General features: G+C 53.0%; 1 protein-coding gene across 2 annotated transcripts in view; it reads left to right on the top strand.

Moving 5' to 3' along the window:
• The window catches only part of PCBP3 (poly(rC) binding protein 3), a 197,785-nt gene that overhangs the window by 176,317 nt on the left and 1,891 nt on the right, over window positions 1-19,577 (top strand). The window contains exons 12-15 of one of the 2 annotated variants that reach the window (XM_011954196.1): window positions 8,585-8,663; window positions 9,379-9,438; window positions 14,158-14,210; window positions 18,916-19,085. In XM_011954196.1, the coding sequence (XP_011809586.1) occupies window positions 8,585-8,663; window positions 9,379-9,438; window positions 14,158-14,210; window positions 18,916-19,085 (362 nt within the window). The remainder of the gene's footprint in view (window positions 1-8,584; window positions 8,664-9,378; window positions 9,439-14,157; window positions 14,211-18,915; window positions 19,086-19,577) is intronic. The other variant, XM_011954197.1, reaches the window with a different exon arrangement.

Consider the following 19,577-nt stretch of genomic DNA (forward strand, 5'->3'; position numbering starts at 1 on the left):
GTCATAGCAGCAGGAGTGGACTAAAGCTCTTGGTTCTTTCCTGTGAAATAGCTCTCTGTGGAAGACATTCTGTTTCTACATGTGTGTCGTGAGATTTGCAGAGCAGCTGTTATTAATAGAAGACTGGAAGCTTCCATAGTGCTTTTGTTGTAGGCACATAAAATTGAAGACTTGGATCATCGCTTAATAATTCATTAAACACAAAAATAAAATGATTATTTAGTGACATATATAACAACAGTCAGGAAGCAATTTTTATCTGAGCTTGGTATTTAGTAGAAATCTTTAAAGCTTCAATTTCTTACAATATCAATATAATTATAGAATATATTGTTTTAATTTATAATATAATTGAATACAAAGTTTATTTATACCACAGTGGTGGCTTATGGACAGATACTAGAGTCATTTTTTAGCAATGTGATATTTGACCTGGATGTGTGGGCCCGTGAATAAGAAACATCGAGCATAAGTTAATACATTCCTTAGGTTTGAGTCTTTCTTTATGTAAAACTAAAATATGCATGTGTTTTCTGTGCCCAATTTAAAGTGTTTTTAGCTTGTTTTTATTTAAGAATCATTGGGGCTAGGCATGGTGGCTTAGGCTGGGTGTGGTGGCTCAAGCCTGTAATCCCAGCCCTTTGGGAGGCTGAGGCAGGTGGATCACTTGAGCTCAGAAGTTTGAGACAAGCCTGGCCAACATGGCAAGACCCCGTCTCTAACAAAACTACAAAAAAATTTAGCTGGACATGGTGGCACATGCTTGTAGTTCCAGCTACTTGGGAGACTGAGGTGAGAGGATTGCTTGAGCCCGGGAGGTGGAGGTTGCAGTGAGCCAAGATCATCCCACTGCACTCCAGCCTGGGCCAGAGAGTGAGACCCCATTTCAAAAAAAAAAAGGAGTAATTGGCACTGATCTGCCTTCGCCCACTTTTCTCCAGTTCCTCGCATGCCACGTACATCGTTTTACCCACATGCTTCTCGAGGCTTATTGTGCTCTGGATGTGCAGGTGTTTTGAAGAGGCTCAAAGCCACTCTACAGGGGGAAGGACTTTGGAGGACTGCAGTCAGGCTCTCCAGTGTGGCCACTCATCAGCCCTGGAGAATATCCATATGACTCTGTGTGTCCTGCCTGGGTCAGGCCAAGTGCAGTTTCAGAAATGAGAAAGAGAAACAGCACCTGAGACCTGGGACCTGAGAGCAAAGCCCAGAGCGCCCACCCCTGGACAGACCGCTTGACTCTTACCCAACGCATCTACACCTTTAATTATAGCAGGGAAGTTACACCAGGAGGGAACTGTTTTTTCTGGAAGAAATGAGTGAACTTCAAAAATACCCTCATAGGCCAGGTACAGTAGCTGTCTCCTATGATCCCAGCACTTTGAGAGGCCAAGATGGGAGGATTGCTTGAGCTCAGGTGTTCGATACCAGCTTGGACAAAAGAGCAAGATCCCATCTCTACAAAAAGTACAACAATTAGCTGGTTGTGGTGGCATGCACCTGTAGGCCCAGCTACTCAGGAGGCTGAGGTGGGGCGGTTACCTGAGCCCCAGAGGTCGAGACTATAGTGAGCAGATATTGCTCCACCACACTCCAGCCTGGGTGACAGAGCAAGACCTTATCTCAAAAAAGAAAAAATACCCTCATATATACGAATCTTTACTTCCAGTCTTCCAGGTCTCCTTATCACTCCCTTACTTAACGTCCCCATCATTTAAAGGGGATGTTGAAAACAAGCAAAAATAAAAACATGTTAGAGTTGATGAAGAATTTGCCATGTAGGCTATTTTAGATGAGCCTTGCACCAACCCTGTGAAGCAGATCTCGGGACCGTGGGGCCAGTTCAACACACAAGGAAGTGGAAGCTCTGAGAGGTGCCTTGGCCAGAGCTAAGGAGCCAGGGAATGGGGGTGCTTGGCACAGCCGCCCAGGCAGCTGGAATGAGCAACAGATGTGCAGCAATGCTGGGAATCAAGTGGACACCAGTATCTGCTAAGAAGCTGGTTCTTCAGTGAAAGAGTCATGGGGAAATTGTAGAAACGTCATCGTAAGAGGAACCCAGGGATAGGAGGCATGGCCAGATCTGTTGCTGGGCGCAGCCCTTCATCCTAGCTGTGCAATTCTCGGGACTCTGTTGGTGCCATGCATTTCCCCTGGACACATGAAGAGCATACGTGGGCTCTCATGACAATCTCGTGTACCTGCAGAGATTTGGACAGATTGTTGCAGAGTGCTTTCTCCTCCCACTTGTTCTGTGTCTCCCTCTAGAACCCTGTGGGGAGGTGGGTGAGGGGCCCCCTCACTGTAGAGAGAGAGTAGTCAGTGCCGCGTGCCCTGGGCGCCTGCTGAGAGGTCCAGTCTGTCTCGCTCTGAAGCCTGGCACCTTCCTAGCACCTTCCTAGACCCTGCGGCTGCAAGTGGTGCAGAGACTTGCCCATGGCCCCACCTGCTGTCAGAGCTGTGCTATTGCAGCCACTCCTCTCACGAAACAAGAGGCCCAGGCAACCCTCACTGTTGGTTGAAGTTCCATCTTCCTTTCTTGGAACACCCCATCCTCTGCAGGGCCCCAGTGGCACGGCTCTCACACACCGTTCCTCCCAGCTTGCCCTTCTCAGAAGGGCAAGGGCTTGCATTTTTACAGGACCCTCGGGCGACTCACTGGCCCGTGGAGGTCTGAGAAACACTGGTCAGGAGGCCTGAGAAGGAAGAACATGCATCCAGTTGGAAGCCCAGGGGAGACATGGAATGGAGAGAGAAAATTCCAAGAGACACACAGAAAACCTTCCAAAATTAGAAACCATCCTCATATTCAGAAACCCCAACAATTCCCAAACAGAATAAACAAAGAGAAATCCATCTTAGAAATATCGAAGCCAGACTACATAACACCAAAGACCAAAATCAAATCTTAAAAGTGATCAGAGAAAATATGACAGAGGAACAACAGTGAGAAATTTGGTGACTTCTCATTAGTAACTTTAGAAGCCAGCAGATGTTGGTATAATCAAAGAAAATAGTTGTCAGCATAAAATTCCATCTTAAGGAAGGATCTTCCAAGGACCTACATGTAGCCATTTGTAGACAAACTGATCTGACCAGCAGGCCCCAGCACATGATCTTCTGATGGATGCCCTGTGGGAAGAAGGAAAACTGTCCCAGAAGGAAGGCTGGAAATGCAAAGAAAAGTGTGCACACTTGGTAAACATACATCATCTGTGAACTCACTGATGCCTTTGCCTGATTCACAGGATTGATACAACAGTCGAGTGGGTAGAAACAGCACACATAAGATCAGGTGTGTGCGAGGAGATGCGAACACCCGGAACAGTCAAGTGGACACAAACAGTACATGTAAGATCAGTTGTGCACGAGGAGTTGTGAACATCCGCAGGTCTCTGTCTCATTCCACTGCAGGGTGAAGACACCGAGTGTAGACTCTCAATGCACATGTTAGAATTTTAATGACCACTAACAACAAAGGAGTCCGATATGTAACCTCTGTGACAGGACAGGGGAAACAAGTGAGGGGGAAATTATTAATCCAAAAGAAGAAAAGGAGTGAAATCAAAAAGAAACCCTGGAAAAGCAGGACAATTAGAAAACAAGTGTCAAAAATTAGTCTAAACATGTGGATGATTGTGATCAAAGTAAAATTATGAAATTCCAGTTAAGAAGCAAAGACTGCCAGACTGTATTTTTTTTTGAGACGGAGTCTTGCTCTGTCACCCAGGCTGGAGTGCTGTGGCCGGATCTCAGCTCACTGCAAGCTCCGCCTCCCGGGTTCACGCCATTCTCCTGCCTCAGCCTCCCGGGTAGCTGGGACTACAGGCGCCGCCACCTCGCCCGGCTAGTTTTTTGTAGTTTTTAGTAGAGACGGGGTTTCACCATGTTAGCCAGGCTGGTCTCGATCTCCTGACCTCGTGATCCGCCCGTCTCGGCCTCCCAAAGTGCTGGGATTACAGGCTTGAGCCACCGCGCCCGGCCCAGACTGTATTTTTAAGCTGAACAAATAGGCAAACCAACAAGCAAAAATAATTTTGTTGATTTTTTTTCTTTCAAGAGACACACTTAAAGCGTAAGGACCCAGAAAAAATGAAAGAATGGAAAAAGGCTAAGGAATATGCAACAAAATTAACTGGTGTACCAATATTAACATCAGCAGGGGAAAAAAACAAGACTTTAAGAGAAAAACTTTAATCATTACATGTTGATAGAAAAGTCAGCTCACAAGAAGATAATAACTCAAAATTTATGCGTGCCTAAAACATAGCTTTAAAATATATAAAGAAAATAATTGACAAAACATAGAGAATTTGACAGACATTATAGCAAAAACTTGGCACACCTCTCTTTCCATGAGTGATAGGTCAAGTAGACAAGTGTGAAGAAGGCATCAACAGAACTATCCATGATCCTGATGTAATTGACGTACCTTGATCACTACACCCCCACAGCTGTAGAAGTCATGGAGACATTTACAAAACCTGATCATGTACCAGACCATAAAGCACATCTCATCATCTTTCAAAAATTGGAATTGTATCACCCACACTGTCTTAGCACAAAGCAATTACAGTCATGCACCACATGACGGTTCAGCCAGCATCAGACCACATAGACGATGGTGACCCCATGAGAGTATAGTGGAGCTGAGAAATTACTATTGCCTGGAGACCTTGCAGCTGACCTGAGATTGCAGCACGTTACCCCCATGTGTGCTGCTAGTGCAAACCCACTGCGCTGCCAGCTGTCTGGCCGTCTAGCACCTGCTATTAAGCACAGCTCATCATTCTTCATAACGCTGATAAACAGCTGCTTTACTGGTTTGTGTATTACTATGCTTTTTATCATTATTTGAGTGTATTCCTTCTAATTATCTAAAAAAAATTAGCTGTAAAACAGCCTCAGGCAGGTCCTGCAGGAGGTGTCCAGAAGGAGGCACTGTGATCATCAGAGATGACTATGTCAGACTGTGTGTGTTTTGGTGCAGTGGGAGACAAGTAGACTGGATGAGACCTGAGAGTCCAGGATCCCTCACACAGGAAGGAAGCCATCCACGATACTTGGATGGAACAAAGCTGCCCACGAGAGCAGAGAGGGCAGATGGCCCACACAGTGCCAGGACGGTGGGTCAACCATGTGGGGAAATTGATCTTTACTTCCTGCCATAAACAAAAATCATTTCCCATGTGTCAAGAACTCCGACACCAGACAGAAAAAATGAGCAGTTTTAGGAGAAAATATAGAAGAATGTCCTATTCTCAGGTCAAGGGAGGATTTCTTAAAATGTAAGCACAGACCATAAAGGCAAATACCGGTGAGTTCAGCTGTATTAAATGTTAGAATACTGTTTCTTATAAGACACCATGGGAGAGAGGGGAGAAGAACTGTGCAGGAGGAATGACAGACAGGCTGGCATCTGAAATGCTGGGTGCTCTTGGGAAGTCAAAAATCAAGCAATGAGAAAAATGGACGAATGACAGAAATAGGCATTTTGCTGCAAATGAAATAGAATGCAGGTTAGAACCACCGTGGTGGGGACCTGTTTCTTGGCCTGAGTGATAGTTGCATGGGTGCATTCGTTTTGTGTTAATTCATTGAGTTGCATCTTAACAAATTGTTGCAATTTTAGTAGTTGTCTGTGTGTTACATTCTGAGACAATGTGAAGTAGAAAAGACAGTTTACAGAGAAACATCAGTAACGGGATATTTCCCCTGCCCACCCTCCTGCCCTCCTCTCCCTCCCTCTCCCCCTCCTCCTTCCCTTCCTGTCCCTCCCTCCCCTCCTGCCTTCCTTTCCCTCCCTCCCCTCCTCTTCCCCTCCCTCTCCTCCTCTTCCCCTCCCTCTCCCCTTACTTCCTCCCCCTGCCCTCCTCTCCCTCCCCTCTTCTCCCTCCCTCCCCTCCTCTCTCCCTCTCCCCCTACTTCCTCCCCTCCTGCCCTCCTCTCCCTCCCTCCCTTCCTGTCACCTGCCTACCTGACTTTCTTCCCCTTTCCTCTCAGTGATTTGGAGGTACTGGTGAGAACCAAAAGTCTCATTTTTTTACAGGGCAGAATCTTCTCAAAAAGTGGAAGGCCCCTTGGCACTTAGTCCTGTTCTCTCCTTTAAAAAATGTGGAAATTGAGTCCAAAGGAGGTGCAGTGGCTTGACTGATCCTGGGCAGAGCTAGGGTGAGCACCTGCCCATCTTCTCCACAGATGCTCCCCAAGCACCGCCCTGTTCTAGTCCAGACCTCCCTAGGACGTCCCCTACATTTGTAGGTGGGGAGGAGAGAGATTTATTTGCTAGTGTGGTCATTTCTTCGTAAAAAGCCAAAAACCTATTGAGAGACTTTTTGTCATCCACAGCCACAGTTGCTGCTCACTCACTTCCATTCCCTCACTTTATAGTTCAAGGAACTGAGGCCTGGAGACACCAGGCCTTCTATCGCCACAGCAACCGGCTGGGCCATGTTGGAGCTGACTCCAACCCCTGTAGAGCCCAGGGGGTGCCCCTCCCCTGTACCCCATTCCCTGGCCGCAGGGCAGCTCCTGAGCCCCACTGGGAGTCAGGGGTTTGCGGATCCCATCTGTGCCATTCAGCGTCCGATGACTGGATGAATTCGCCAGGGGTGTCTCACCCCACCATGGGCGACCTTGCCTGCAGTCCTTCTACCCGGCCTGGGACCCCTGCAGTCTTTCCTGACGTGCCCTGTCCAGGTGGGGCGCCTTCACTAGGGCCCCAGATATGCCTGCTTCCTCCTGCTGTCCCCGCAGGGCCTCGCGTCTTTCCAGGAGGTAGACTGTCCCGGTGTAAGTGCTCACCAGACGTGTCTGCAATGGCAGGTGCTCAGGGAGCGAAGTCAGGCTGCGGGGACAAACACCCTGCAGTCTCATGGCTCTCCACTGAACACAGAGGCGTGCCAGAGGCCACGGGCTTGCCACGGGGACCAGACCCTGTCCTGTGGGAGCAAGAAGAGGCCAGATGGGCCGCAGCACACCAGACGGCCCCCTCCTGCCAGACCTGCCCTGCCCCCCCAGCCCAGCACCTGGCTGCAAGGCCAGGTGTTGGGGAGGGGCGGGGCTGGGGAGCAGCCCCCCATCCTCCCAGGGTACTAGGTACTGAAGAAGGGGCCTTTACCTTGACTCTGGGTGAACTCTTAGGGGAGGGCTCCCTGCTCCTGAGAGGCCAAGTGCACACCCACCCAGTAGTGCGCAGCTGGGAAGGTGCTGGGACCACAGTCGCTGCCTTCCTGACTGCTCCCTGGTGTCAGGGAACCCAGGTTCCAGGGGTGGCCAGGGCAAGCATGGGGGTCTGGTCAGGTGCTCAGCAGCTGGTCTTCTCACATGGGGACAGCAGCTCTGCTCCGAGTGCCCACACCCCCCAAGCATTGGTGGCCTCTGTGGCAGCTTCTGCCACCCACACCCTGTGCAGTGAGGAAGCTGGGCTGCCTGCCTGGCTGTGGGTCGCAGGAGTCCACACACAGCCACACTGGGATGCGTTTGGGTTGAATGTTCTGAAGGGAAAATGCTGGGGAGGTGGTACCCTCCCTGAATGTGCCGCCTCCCCCGCCTGCCGGGCAGTACCACAGAGGAGCTTTGCCCGGTGCCCTCTTGAGCCCCAGGACACCCTCTGCAGCACCCATCCTTGGCAGCCCCACTGGAGGCCTGCGGCTCCTGGAAGAGCCAGGCCTGAGGAGCCCCATGCCCTCTGCTGAGCAGCCCTTGGCTCTCCGAAGGGTGGAAGAATTTTGAGTCTCACCTTGTCACATTTACCGTTATCTTCTGCTATTTTTAGTTTTTATTTAAGAAATGAGGCTCAGGTAAAATAACTTTAAAAATGGCATCAAAGCCCTCTTGAAAAGTCTTGTGGCCCGAGGATGGGAGGAGAAGCGCTGGGGGCAGCCTGCAGGGGCCAGGGGCACAGGCGGCTCCCAGCTGAGGGCCCTAGGTGTTCCTCATACCCTCCACAGAACCTTCCAGTGCTAGTGTTCTATAATCCCAGGGAAGGCGAGACGCTCCTGGAGGTGACTAAAAGGCAGGTGTGTGGCCCCTTGGGTGTTCCCCCCACCCCAGGTCACCTCATGGGTAAAGCAAGGCCCTGCAGGGGACGGGAGTGGGCCAGGCCTAGCACAGGGTGAGACCGGGGTGAGGTTTGCAAACTCGTGCTTCTCGGATCCCACAGGGGCTAGTCTGACTTTAGTGACTAGTGACTTGGCCTTGAATTGCCTAGAAGCACAGCTGGGTTTCCTCCGTGGCTCCTGGACTCCCCCAGACACTCTGTGGCCCACTGGCCCAGCCTCCTGTCCATACCAGCCAGTGAGAGGGAGGCTGGGCCAGTCCAGGCTGGAGCTGCCAGGAAGCCAGGGAGAGAAGACAGCGACTTCCAGTGCTGCTCTCTGCACGCCGGGCATTGGCCTGCTCATAGCCTGGGCTCCATTGGCTTCCCCCAGGCCAAGTCCTTGCGTTCTCTTGCGTCTGCCATGTGTCCGCATGGCCCTCTTTCTATCTATCTGTGCAAAGTTCTGTTACTGCCGTTTTAATTTGGTGTGACTTGTACTCGATGACAATAACCTTCTTAGCTCTCATGTCCCTCCTACCCCAGCAGTTGACCAAGCTCCACCAGTTGGCCATGCAGCAAACCCCCTTTCCTCCCCTCGGACAGACCAACCCCGCTTTCCCCGGTACGTACCCAGCCCTTTTCTCACCTCCTTCTCTTCTCACCTGGGGACTTTCTCTTTCTGAGCTGTGTTATTCGGTGCAGCGTGTAGAACAGGTGCAGTTGGAGTTGTGAGTGCTGGTGGTGCAGGGTTCACATGCAGCAGGCTTGCCAGTACCGGGACTGGGGACAGGGCAGGGGCGGGGTGTGGGTCTCGCTCCCACTGTGGGGAGCTAGTTCACCTTATAGCTGGCCTTGCCATAGCCTTGCTTGTGAAGAGATGTCTGCCCACCGAGGGTCTGTACTTGCTGGGCAGTGCCCTGTGCTGCCCACAGTCTGTCCTGGGTGGCCCTTCCAGCTGAGCGTACCCATTGGGCCGCCCTGGAGACTTCTCTCCAGGAGCGAGAGCATAGCAGACGTGGATGCTGTTCTGCAGGAAGCCACTGCGTATCCCAAGGTGGCACCCAGCCCTGCCCCAGGAGAGCAGTGGCCCGAGTCAGCCCCAGCCCAGTCGCTGTCATGAGGCCATCAAGGGTGGCCACGCGTAGCAAGCCCATCCTGCCCCTGGCGTGCCTGGCAGTTGGGTGTCCCTCCCCACAGAGGCACTGCCATGCCTGTGGCCGTGGCCGGAGAGAGCGCCGGTGCGTGCGCCAGTCATATTTTGAGCTTCCCTAGTTGAAGGGACCCTGCTTATCTCCTTGAGGGCAAAACATTAAACCTGTCTCTTCTTTGCTCTCCAGGAGAAAAGCTGCCTTTACACTCCTCTGAAGAAGCTCAAAATCTGATGGGCCAGTCATCAGGTAACACAAAGCCACACGGACAGGAGAGCAGGCCAGGGCGGCAGAGCAGAGCCCCCGCGGGAGGAGGTGTGGGGGCCCTACAGCTGCAGCAGTTTACATCTTCCATGGGAGGCTGTGGAATAGCCTCAGGCGCTGCCAAGGAAATGGGTGGTGCCATGCTGCCACTGTGGCTGGATGGTGGGGCCTGAGGTACTCAGAGCAAAGCACCCCAGCAATGGGAGTTGGCCGTGGGAGCAGGAAATGGAGTTGTCACCATGGTGCGCTTTGGAAGTGGGTTTTTTAGGACTACGAGCAAACCCTTAAGGAGGAAGATCAGGCTGTGCTGGATTTGCCTGCACCCCTCCCGACTCGCATTAAAATGTTCATTCCTCGGATACTGTGGGGTAGCACGTAGATTTGTAGATTCAGTGACCGAGGCCATGAAACAGATACAGTTGTTTGCCTGGGGCTTAGCGGGTTCTAAGTGCCCATGAGGAAGATGCCACACACACGCAACACCTCATGGCTCCATGTGCACGTGGCCGGTGCCACAGTGGCTTCCTGGTGGCCAGGTAGGCATCCTGTGATGACCCTCCCCTCACCAAGGCCCTGGGGACTGCAGTGCACACACATGCCAGCCACAGCAGGGTTAAACTGAGTGGGCAGCAATGGGAGGTGTTTGTGGCCTCTTTGAATGCTGAGGCCAGGAGACTTCCAGCATGAACTTGGGCGGCAGGTTGGGCAGCCTCCTTTACCCTGGTATCTGGAATGTCATCATCTTCATAAGAAACAGACTCACCTGGGCCCTGCTGTCCTGAGATGAATGAACACCTGGGCCATGCCATCCTGAGATGAATGAACACACTGGCCATGCCGTCCTGAGATGAGTGAACACATCGGTCATGCTGTCCTGAGATGAATGAACACATCGGTCATGCTGTCCTGAGATGGATGAACACCTGGTCCATGCCGTCCTGAGATGAATGAACACACTGGCCATGCCGTCCTGAGATGAATGAACACATCGGTCATGCTGTCCTGAGATGAATGAACACATCGGTCATGCTGTCCTGAGATGGATGAACACCTGGGCCTTGCCGTCCTGAGATGAATGAACACAGCTGCCATGCCGTCTTGAGATGAATGAACACACTGGCCATGCCGTCCTGAGATTAATGAACACATCGGTCATGCTGTCCTGAGAGGGATGAACACCTGGGCCTTGCCGTCCTGAGATGAATGAACTCAACAGTTATGTTGTCCTGAGATGAATGAACAACCTGGGCCATGCCGTCCTGAGATGAATGAACACACTGGCCATGCCGTCCTGAGATGAATGAACACATCGGTCATGCTGTCCTGAGGTGAATGAACATCTGGGCCATGCTGTCCTGAGATGAATGAACGAACACGTCAGCCATGCTGTCCTGAGATGGATGAACACCTGGGCCTTGCTGTCCTGAGATGAATGAACACATCGGCCATGCCATCCTGAGATGAATGAACCCAACGGTCATGTTGTCCTGAGATGAATGAACACCTAGGCCACGGTGTCCTGAGAGGGATGAAAACCTGGGCCATGCTGTGGATGAACACATTGGCCATGCTCTCTTGACCTCTGGCCCTGCCCCTCCTGTGCCAACACTCATGAGGCTTGCAGCCTCCAAGCAAGAGCAAATCTTGGACTTGAACTCTGAGAGGTTGTCTTTTATCTGATGGTACTAAGTGGAGATTTGTAAATATAAAACACATCAGCCATGCTGTCCTGAGAGGGATGAACATCTGGGTCTTTCCATCCTAAGATGAATGAACTCAACAGTCATGCTGTCCTGAGATGAATGAACAACCTGGGCCATGCCGTCCTGAAATGAACACATCGGCTATGTTGTCCTGAGATGGTTGAACACATCAGCCATGCCATCCTGAGATGAATGAACACAGCAGCCGTGCCATCCTGAGATGACTGAACACATCGGCCATACTGTCCTGAGAGGAGTGAACACCTGGGCCTTGCTGTTCTGAGATGAATGAACACGTCGGTCATGCTGTCCTGAGATGAATGAACACATCAGTCATGCTGTCCTGAGGTGGATGAACACCTGGGCCTTGCCGTCCTGAGATGAATGAACACAGCTGCCATGCCGTCTTGAGATGAATGAACACACTGGCCATGCCATCCTGAGATGAGTGAACACATTGGCCATGCTGTCTTGAGATGAATGAACACACTGGCCATGCCGTCCTGAGATGAATGAACACATCGGTCATGCTGTCCTGAGATGGATGAAACATCGGCCGTGCTGTCCTGAGATGGATGAACACCTGGGCCTTGCCGTCCTGAGATGAATGAACACACTGGCCATGCCGTCCTGAGATGAATGAACACATCGGTCATGCTGTCCTGAGATGGATGAAACACATCGGCCGTGCTGTCCTGAGATGGATGAACACCTGGGCCTTGCCGTCCTGAGATGGATGAACGCCTGGGCCTTGCCGTCCTGAGATGAATGAACACAGCTGCCATGCCGTCTTGAGATGAATGGGAACACACTGGCCATGCCGTCCTGAGAAGAATGAACACATCGGTCATGCTGTCCTGAGATGGATGAAACACATCGGTCATGCTGTCCTGAGATGGATGAACACCTGGGCCTTGCCATCCTGAGATGAATGAACACACTGGCCATGCTGTCCTGAGATTAATGAACACATCGGCCGTGCTGTCCTGAGATGGATGAACACCTGGGCCTTGCCATCCTGGGATGGATGAACACATCAGCGATGCCGTCCTGAGATGGATGGACACATCGGCCACGCTGTCCTGAGATGAATGTCCTGGTTATGCAGACATTTCTTTATATTATTTGCTTAACTTTAGTGCCCTCCTAGGAAGATTTCCCATACTTTCCTCCCTTCAATCAAAATATGCCAAGTTCAACAGGTCTGGCTCACTCCTCTCTGTTCATCTAAGGTCTGCTTTGTTCGGGAATTCCTGTCTAGGACTCAGGCAGGACCAAGGAAATCTTTTAAGTGACATTTTAAATATCACTGTTTATGGAATGTGTGTAGGTAGTTGAATAACCAAATAAGTGTTGTTTTGAAAGTATCTTTATTAAAAGAATATAAAGAACAGAAACTCTAGGCTTATATATGCAAAAGAAAAATAATGGAGAATTAGAGATGAATTGGTTCATTCAGCACCAACTGATCCCCTCCTGTGCTGGACGGCCCCATAGGACTGCATCTGCCCTGTGGGGTCACTCCCTGCCAGGGAGACTGGCTGGTCACAGTGAGAGGATCCTCTGGTTGGGTGATGATAAGATGAGAGGTGGCATTATAGACAGACTGCCCCACCCAGGGCCCGGGGAGGGTGTGGCTGGCAGGGACGGGGGGCAGGGCAGAGGTGGTCGGAAAGAACAGGAGCTGTGTGGCTTTAACATGGAGTTGGGGGGCACAGGAGGTGCTGTGAAGAAGTAGGAGCTCATTGGGAGTCTACAGCCATTGGACATGCATTTTGGGGAGCCCTCTGGTCTGTCTGGAACCTAGGCTAAGGGGCACAGCAGAGGCAGGAACCAGCAACAGGGGAGCATGTGGGTGGGAGGAGGGCTCCCCAGTCTGGGGTATTCTGAAGGTCCATCAGCTGGGCCTGTGATGGTTAGGAGGGGTGGATCCTGCAGTTTCCAGGGCCCAGGCTGAGCTGCAGAATCCGAGTCACAAGAACCACGTGGGGCCTGCAAGGGGAAGAGCAGAGTGTCAGCGTTAGATTTGCAGGTTGGAGCCGCCACTTGTCCAGGAAATGGAAATGCTGAGCATGAACAGCACAGCAGGCCTCTGGCCCTGCCCCTCCTGTGCCAACACTCATGAGGCTTGCAGCCTCCAAGCAAGAGCAAATCTTGGACTTGAACTCTGAGAGGTTGTCTTTTATCTGATGGTACTAAGTGGAGATTTATAAATATAAAAATTTAGGCTTGACGGTCAGTTAGACCCATATCGTCACTCTTCAACAAAGAAAGATATCTATATAGAAATGTGCAGCTTTTCATTGGCCCTAGCACTTCTTTTTTGGCTCAGTGATGCTATTGAATCTCCTTGCTCCAATTTGGAAGAACTGCCTGGTGGGCCTGAGCTGTCTGAGCCAGGCTATGTGCAGGGGCCACTGGATAGAGTTACATCAGAATCGGAATGAGAGGCAACTTTGTGTGCTCTGCCATCTGCTGTCCCATGCAGCAGGCCAGGGGGTGTCACAGGGATGTGGGGCACTGTTGGGTAGAGCGGTGTAGGCCTCAGAACCAGTGGGGTCTCCTGAGAATTAAGGGAAAATGGGCACTCAGCATCAGTGTGACCAGCATGGCCTGTGCCCTGGGTGCTGCACAGAGACCCTGAGACATGCTGGGTGGCCCTGCCCTTCAGCAGGGGGCCCACCAGGGTGGCCTTCCAAGGTGTCACAAGAGAGCATACAAACATGACAGAGGAGTGAAGCCACGCTGTGCACAAAATGAAAAAACAAAATGTCCTGCTTAAGTCTCTCTTTCCTTCTTTTGAGAGAAGTTGGGACTAAGGAAGTTGGGTGGCAGTTTCGGACTGAAAGCTCACAGGGTCCTGGCCCTCTGGGCTGTGCTGACCCTCACACTTGGGCCAGCTCTACAGCCCTGTCTCACTTGAACCAGGAGAGTGGGGGCACTGGGGTGTGACTGTTAGCAGCCTTCCACCAGCCTAACCATGTCCCCTTGGTATGCCCAGGTCTGGACGCCAGCCCACCAGCCAGCACTCATGAGCTCACCATTCCCAATGATGTGAGTATGCCCCCTGTACCTGCCTGTCCCTGGGTGGAAACACTAGGCACAAGTGGCTGTCAGCTCTGCTGTCCTTTGGGCAGAGGGACCCACTGCTTGGTGATGCCTTCACCACCCCAACCCCACTGTTTGATCTGCGTCCTCCCTCCTTTCCTTTTTAAAGTGGGTTTCATGCCCATCAAAAGTTGTGTGCTTTTATATCCCTAAGATGTTGAACAAGCAGCAGGCTAAAGGGGACTTCAGATATTAATCAGTAGTCAGATGAGAGTTGGGCTGAGAACCCATGTTGCTGTGGAGGCACTGCCCTGGTATGGGTCAAACCTTAAAGAACAAGGTGGCCCAGGAATGCTCTAGAGTGGACCCACCTGCAGTATTATCTCCATGGCCCCTGGCCCCTCAGGAGGTTTGGGATTCTCCATGAGTTGGCTCCAACAGGCCTGAAGTTGGTTGGATGTCACAGACTTGTCTAGATTTCTTCTAGCACCCCTCAGTCTGTTCATGCCTTAAGCATACCTGAGGATGTGGCCTTACGAGCTCCCCTCAACACACTCAGTCCTCCCCAGAGTAAGCATGGGTCCTGAGGATAGTGAGGACTATTCTCTGAATGCTTGACTTATCCACAAACTGAGAGACCAGGGAGGGCATGGGCCATATGTCCTTGAGGGATAGCTGCCAGAGCAGCAAGCAGAGTCCCTGTGTGGGCTGTGGAGATGGCTGCCCCACTTATAGCTCAAGCATCCAGCAGCCTTTTCTGCCCTAGAGCTGTGGATTTTGGAAACCTTCACTGTTCTGCCCCCCTTTACACCTGCTGGGCAGGAATTCTAAGCCCTGTTTCTTCCTTTCATACAAACTGACCATAGGAAGCACAGATTTGGCAGTTCAGGGAGATCACCAGTCCTGTGTGTGGAAGATGGACAGTGGAGCGGGAGAAAAAGAGGCAGAAGAGAGGAGGGTCACCAGAGGAGCGGACCATGAGGCTCTCTGGCTGGTGCCACTGACCTGCCTGAAGAGCCGTCTCATTTGAGCCCCTCATGGCAATGTGCACTCTAGGCCTTCTGTCCCGGTTGCTGGTCAGGCACAGAGTCCCCATGTCTGCTAACAGAAGCTCAGGACACTCACCCTCCAGGCAGCATTGTGGTCCAGCCTTCTGGCATCCCCGAGGATTTCCAAGGTTGGCCCAACTTGAAAGGCAGCAGCACAGAGCCATCTGCCCGGGTGTGGGGTGGCACAGCCAACTGGTCCCTGCATTCTTGGAGAGAGGGGATTTTTCCTCAGCGCTTTCCCTCACTGCAGTGGTTCCTTGAGCATGTGACTTCTGGCATCCTCCTGAGTCTTTTCCTCTAGGTAGTAAAGCCAGCAGGCTTTTCCTGTGGGGTTTTCCTTCTTTGGTGAATCAGTGTTCACTAACACCAGGTTTGGTGCTCTTATCCAAACACTCAAATCACGGGAATGAGCTTTAAGAGGATGAGTCATCTTTGGAGAGCTGGTCAACCTGTTTCCTGGGGTCTCCTTTGTACAGACGGATGCTGGTTTTCCGAGCTCTTCACCACTCACTTCCCATCCTCCTCCTGGTGATCTTCCCAGGGAAGAGACCCACTTCTCAGAAGGAAGGCAGCTTCCTCTCATCCCAGTGCATTTGGGCGCAGCCTTCCGTGCTTCTTCATGGAAAAGGCTGTTGATGGCACTGTCAGGGGCTTTCACCAGCACCCCCAGACTTCATGGGGGATGTATCTGGGCTGCACCAAAGCTGATGTTCCTCACGTGGTGGCTGTCTGCTACCTTCTTGGAGAAAAGGAAGAAATAAAATGGGTGTGCTTGTTCTGAACTTGCCTGTCATCTCATTCACGTCCGTCTCTTGGTCACAGTTGGATCATGCTGCCTCAAGGTTCCTGCAGAAAGTCACTGCTTGGAGGCAGGGACTCCTGAGACCCGCAGGCTCCCCAGCACGGCCAGTGGGGACACAGGGCAGTCCAGGGGCCCCAGGCCTTTGGTTCCCTTTCTGACGATCACTGTGGGCTTCCCTCGATGCCTATTTCAGTGCTTGCTCTTGGCCATGCAGACTGTGGTGCCTGTGGTCACCCCTACTCTGCCCTAAGCAACGGTCACCCACCCACCAAGGCTCATGCCCCTTTCCCTGGTTCTCAGCTGCAGAATCAGCCAGGCCTTCTGCTGGGGAAAGGAATCTAAGGTGTCCAACAGTGGTCTCTAGGAGGAGAGGCTGCAGTGGGAGGTGTCACCACAGTTCCAGTGGAATTTGGCATTGACATCTGATTAGGAGAGGCCACGTTATTTCAGAATATTTCTATCGTTCTTTGAATTTGCAGTGGAGGCACACGAGGATGAGAGGAGGCGAGGAGTCTGCTAACTGCTGGCAGGGTTCACAGGTGCAGGTGGGGCCAGGTGGGAGGTGCCCTTGGGCTGCAGAGCTCAGCCTAGAAGCCATCTTCCCCTTCACTGAGCCAGCCAGCCTAGGGCAGGGCAGGTGAAGGAGGTCCGACCTCCCCACATTCCCTTCTCGCAGCAGAGAGTGCCGGTACAGAAATCACAGTGCTGTTCACCTTGGCATTTGTGGTGAGGTGGGCATGCCTTGGCGGCCCAATGATGTCCCATCAGCATTCAGACCCCACAGCTTTGTGCAGAGGAGGGGAAAGGCCTGTGGCAAAGGCAGCATCCTCCAGAGCCTGGGGAGAGGGGCACCCTGAGCAGCACATCGCAGGGAGCAGAGGGAGAGGACGGGGGGAGAGCAGGAGGGGAATGCGTGCCAGGGCACAGCTGGAGTGAGGCAGTTAGAAGACGGGCAGACGGTTAAGAGAAGAGGGTAGGCACTTTGTGCGGGAGGGGCAGGGAGATACTTCCTCCAGCAGGCTCTGAGGAGAGATCCAACAGCATACGTGTGCGAGGCTCTCAGTGCTGGGCACTTCAGCAGACACCACGCACTCCAGCACAGGAAGTGCTAGGGAGGAAAGCCGGCTGTGTGCTGGCCAAGGAGGGGTACGGGAAGTGGGGCAGTGCGAAAGCCCAGGAGCTCTCCCTCCTGGATGCTGGCATCTTGCAGGGACCTGTGGTCATGCTGCCGAGTCAGCCACATTCCCCCTCCCCATGCGGGCCGTGGCTGCTGTCCCTGGCCCCCATCAGAGATGAGCCTTCAGATCTCTCTGCCACCAGGGAGGAGGATGCAGCCAGGCAGGTAAATGTGGCCTTGTGCCAATTAGGAGACCACCCTCCTGACCCCAGGGGCCACACTGAACACCACACCACACAGGCCTGAGCAGGGAGAGGGCTGGACTGTGGGCGGGGCCTTGGGAGATGTGGGTGGGGCCTGAGAGGTGTGGGTGGAGCCCAGAGATGCAGCAGGAGATAGAGGACTCCCAGCAGCCCTGGATTCTCTAGAGTGGGGGTCTCTGTAGATGTCTGCAAAGACTGAGGGTTCTGCAGTCTAGTAAGACGGCTGTCATTTCCTAAGTAACCAGCAGAGACGGCCTCTAAGGTGAACAGAGTTGAGACACCGTTGGTCTCCTCAGGGACAGGGGCTGACTGGCAGGGCAGCTGTGTCCCACCGTGGAGCTGCCGCTCACACCACAGATTGAGCCCCGGCACTCTTGGAAGTGGACGACCCTCCTGCAGGCCGCCACATGGCCCGGCCCGGCCCTTCCACCCAGCATTTCACTGGCGTAAGGACAGAAACGTGCTTCTGTCACTCAGTTTCACCACCATTCTGACACCCTAGCAGCCTCAAGGGAGGTGGAAGTGGACTCCGCCTGAGGGCCCTCAGGGACCTGTGTGCCCAGTTGCCCTCCTGGTGCCCTCTGCCAGGTACCTTCCAGTCTCGGGCTCTCTCTGCCACAGGTCTGGCTACTTCTCTTTCCGTCCAAGCTCCAGAGCTCTCATCAGTGGCCTGTGCGTGCATGAAGGGACTTCCATCCAGTGGTGGGCATTGAGAGATGCCACTGGTTCCTGTGCAGTCTTCTCTGGGGGTCCGAGTTGTCCCTGAGGCCCCTCATGGCTGCTCCATACACCACCCTTCTCCCTCAGCTACTTCAAGGAGCACCCTCATTCTTGATGACCGCCTTGGCCAGAGGCCACTGTGTTCCGTCTTTAAACAGGGGTCCCAAAGGGAGAATGAAAGGAGGCGCCTGAATGGCCTCAGAGTTTCACCTAAGTTCAGCAAAAGCTAAGTTTTAGGCAGCAGTGAGTTTCGCTCTGGCTTCAAGCACACATTTCTTTTTGAGCATTTGTGATGCTGCCTGTCTGGGCAGAACTGGTCTCCCTGGGATGTGGCCAAGAAGACGCCGCCAGGCCGTGGTGGAGCCTCCCTGTTCAGGCCCTGGCTGCCACCTGTGCGTCACTCCTGGACCCCGGGGTGACCAGTGTGGAGCGCCCAGGCCGAGTGACTGTGGCCTCTTGGCTTGGTGGACCTCCCACAGGAGCGGGGAGCAGGGCGGCTCTGAGAGGGGCCAGCAGAGGCACAGGTGCTCTTGGCCTGATCTCGGGCAGGTGGCCTGGATCAGGCACCACCTGTAGGCAGGTGTGGGCGGGGCCTCTGTAGGCAGGTGTGGGCGAGGCCTCTCCAGGCTGTTGCTCTCAGGGCTCGGGGCGGAGTCCAAGGCTGGCGGCCTGTCCCACAGGCCCCTCGGGCACACTGCCCACAGTCTTCAGGGGCTGGCTCGGGTTCTTCTCTAAGAAATCCCCCTGTCCTTGTTTCTAGCTAATAGGCTGCATAATTGGACGCCAAGGGACCAAAATCAATGAAATTCGACAGATGTCTGGAGCTCAGATCAAAATCGCCAACGCCACTGAAGGGTCATCAGAGCGTCAGATCACCATCACGGGGACACCGGCCAACATCAGCCTTGCCCAGTATCTCATCAACGCCAGGTGAGAAGCTCCCAAGGGCCTCTGAGAGACGCCCGGAAAGGGACGCACCAGCTGGCGTTACATCACCTGGACAGTCGGGGGTGGGAGGAGGCGTGGTCTGGGCCACACTCTGCCTCCCGCTCTGTCCCCTCTGCTCCAGGCCGGATAGTGGGGACAGGATGGGATGGCGACAGCCTTCATGTAGACGTGAGGCCACCTCACTCTCCCGACCTCCCATCCAGTGTCTCCAGGGGTAATCCCCGAGGCTAGAGGGGAAGGCAGGTGCTCCCGTGGCCCCAGACAGGCGGCCAAACCTATGCTGGAAGACCTGACTCTTGTCCACTCAGAGCTCTCCAGAAAGACCAATGTTTGGGGACTTTGCTGTTTTGCCTCCTTTTTCATCTTCATGGAAAAGTGTAGGGAAAGGCAGGACAGGACTCTGCAGGCCCCTTCCTTCCGTGGGTCCCTGGTGCACATGGGAGGGTCTGAAGCCACCTGGGTCCCTGTGACTAT

This window comes from Colobus angolensis, unplaced genomic scaffold (assembly GCF_000951035.1).
Source record: "Colobus angolensis palliatus isolate OR3802 unplaced genomic scaffold, Cang.pa_1.0 Scaffold38, whole genome shotgun sequence".
Classification (NCBI taxonomy): Eukaryota; Metazoa; Chordata; class Mammalia; order Primates; family Cercopithecidae; genus Colobus; species Colobus angolensis.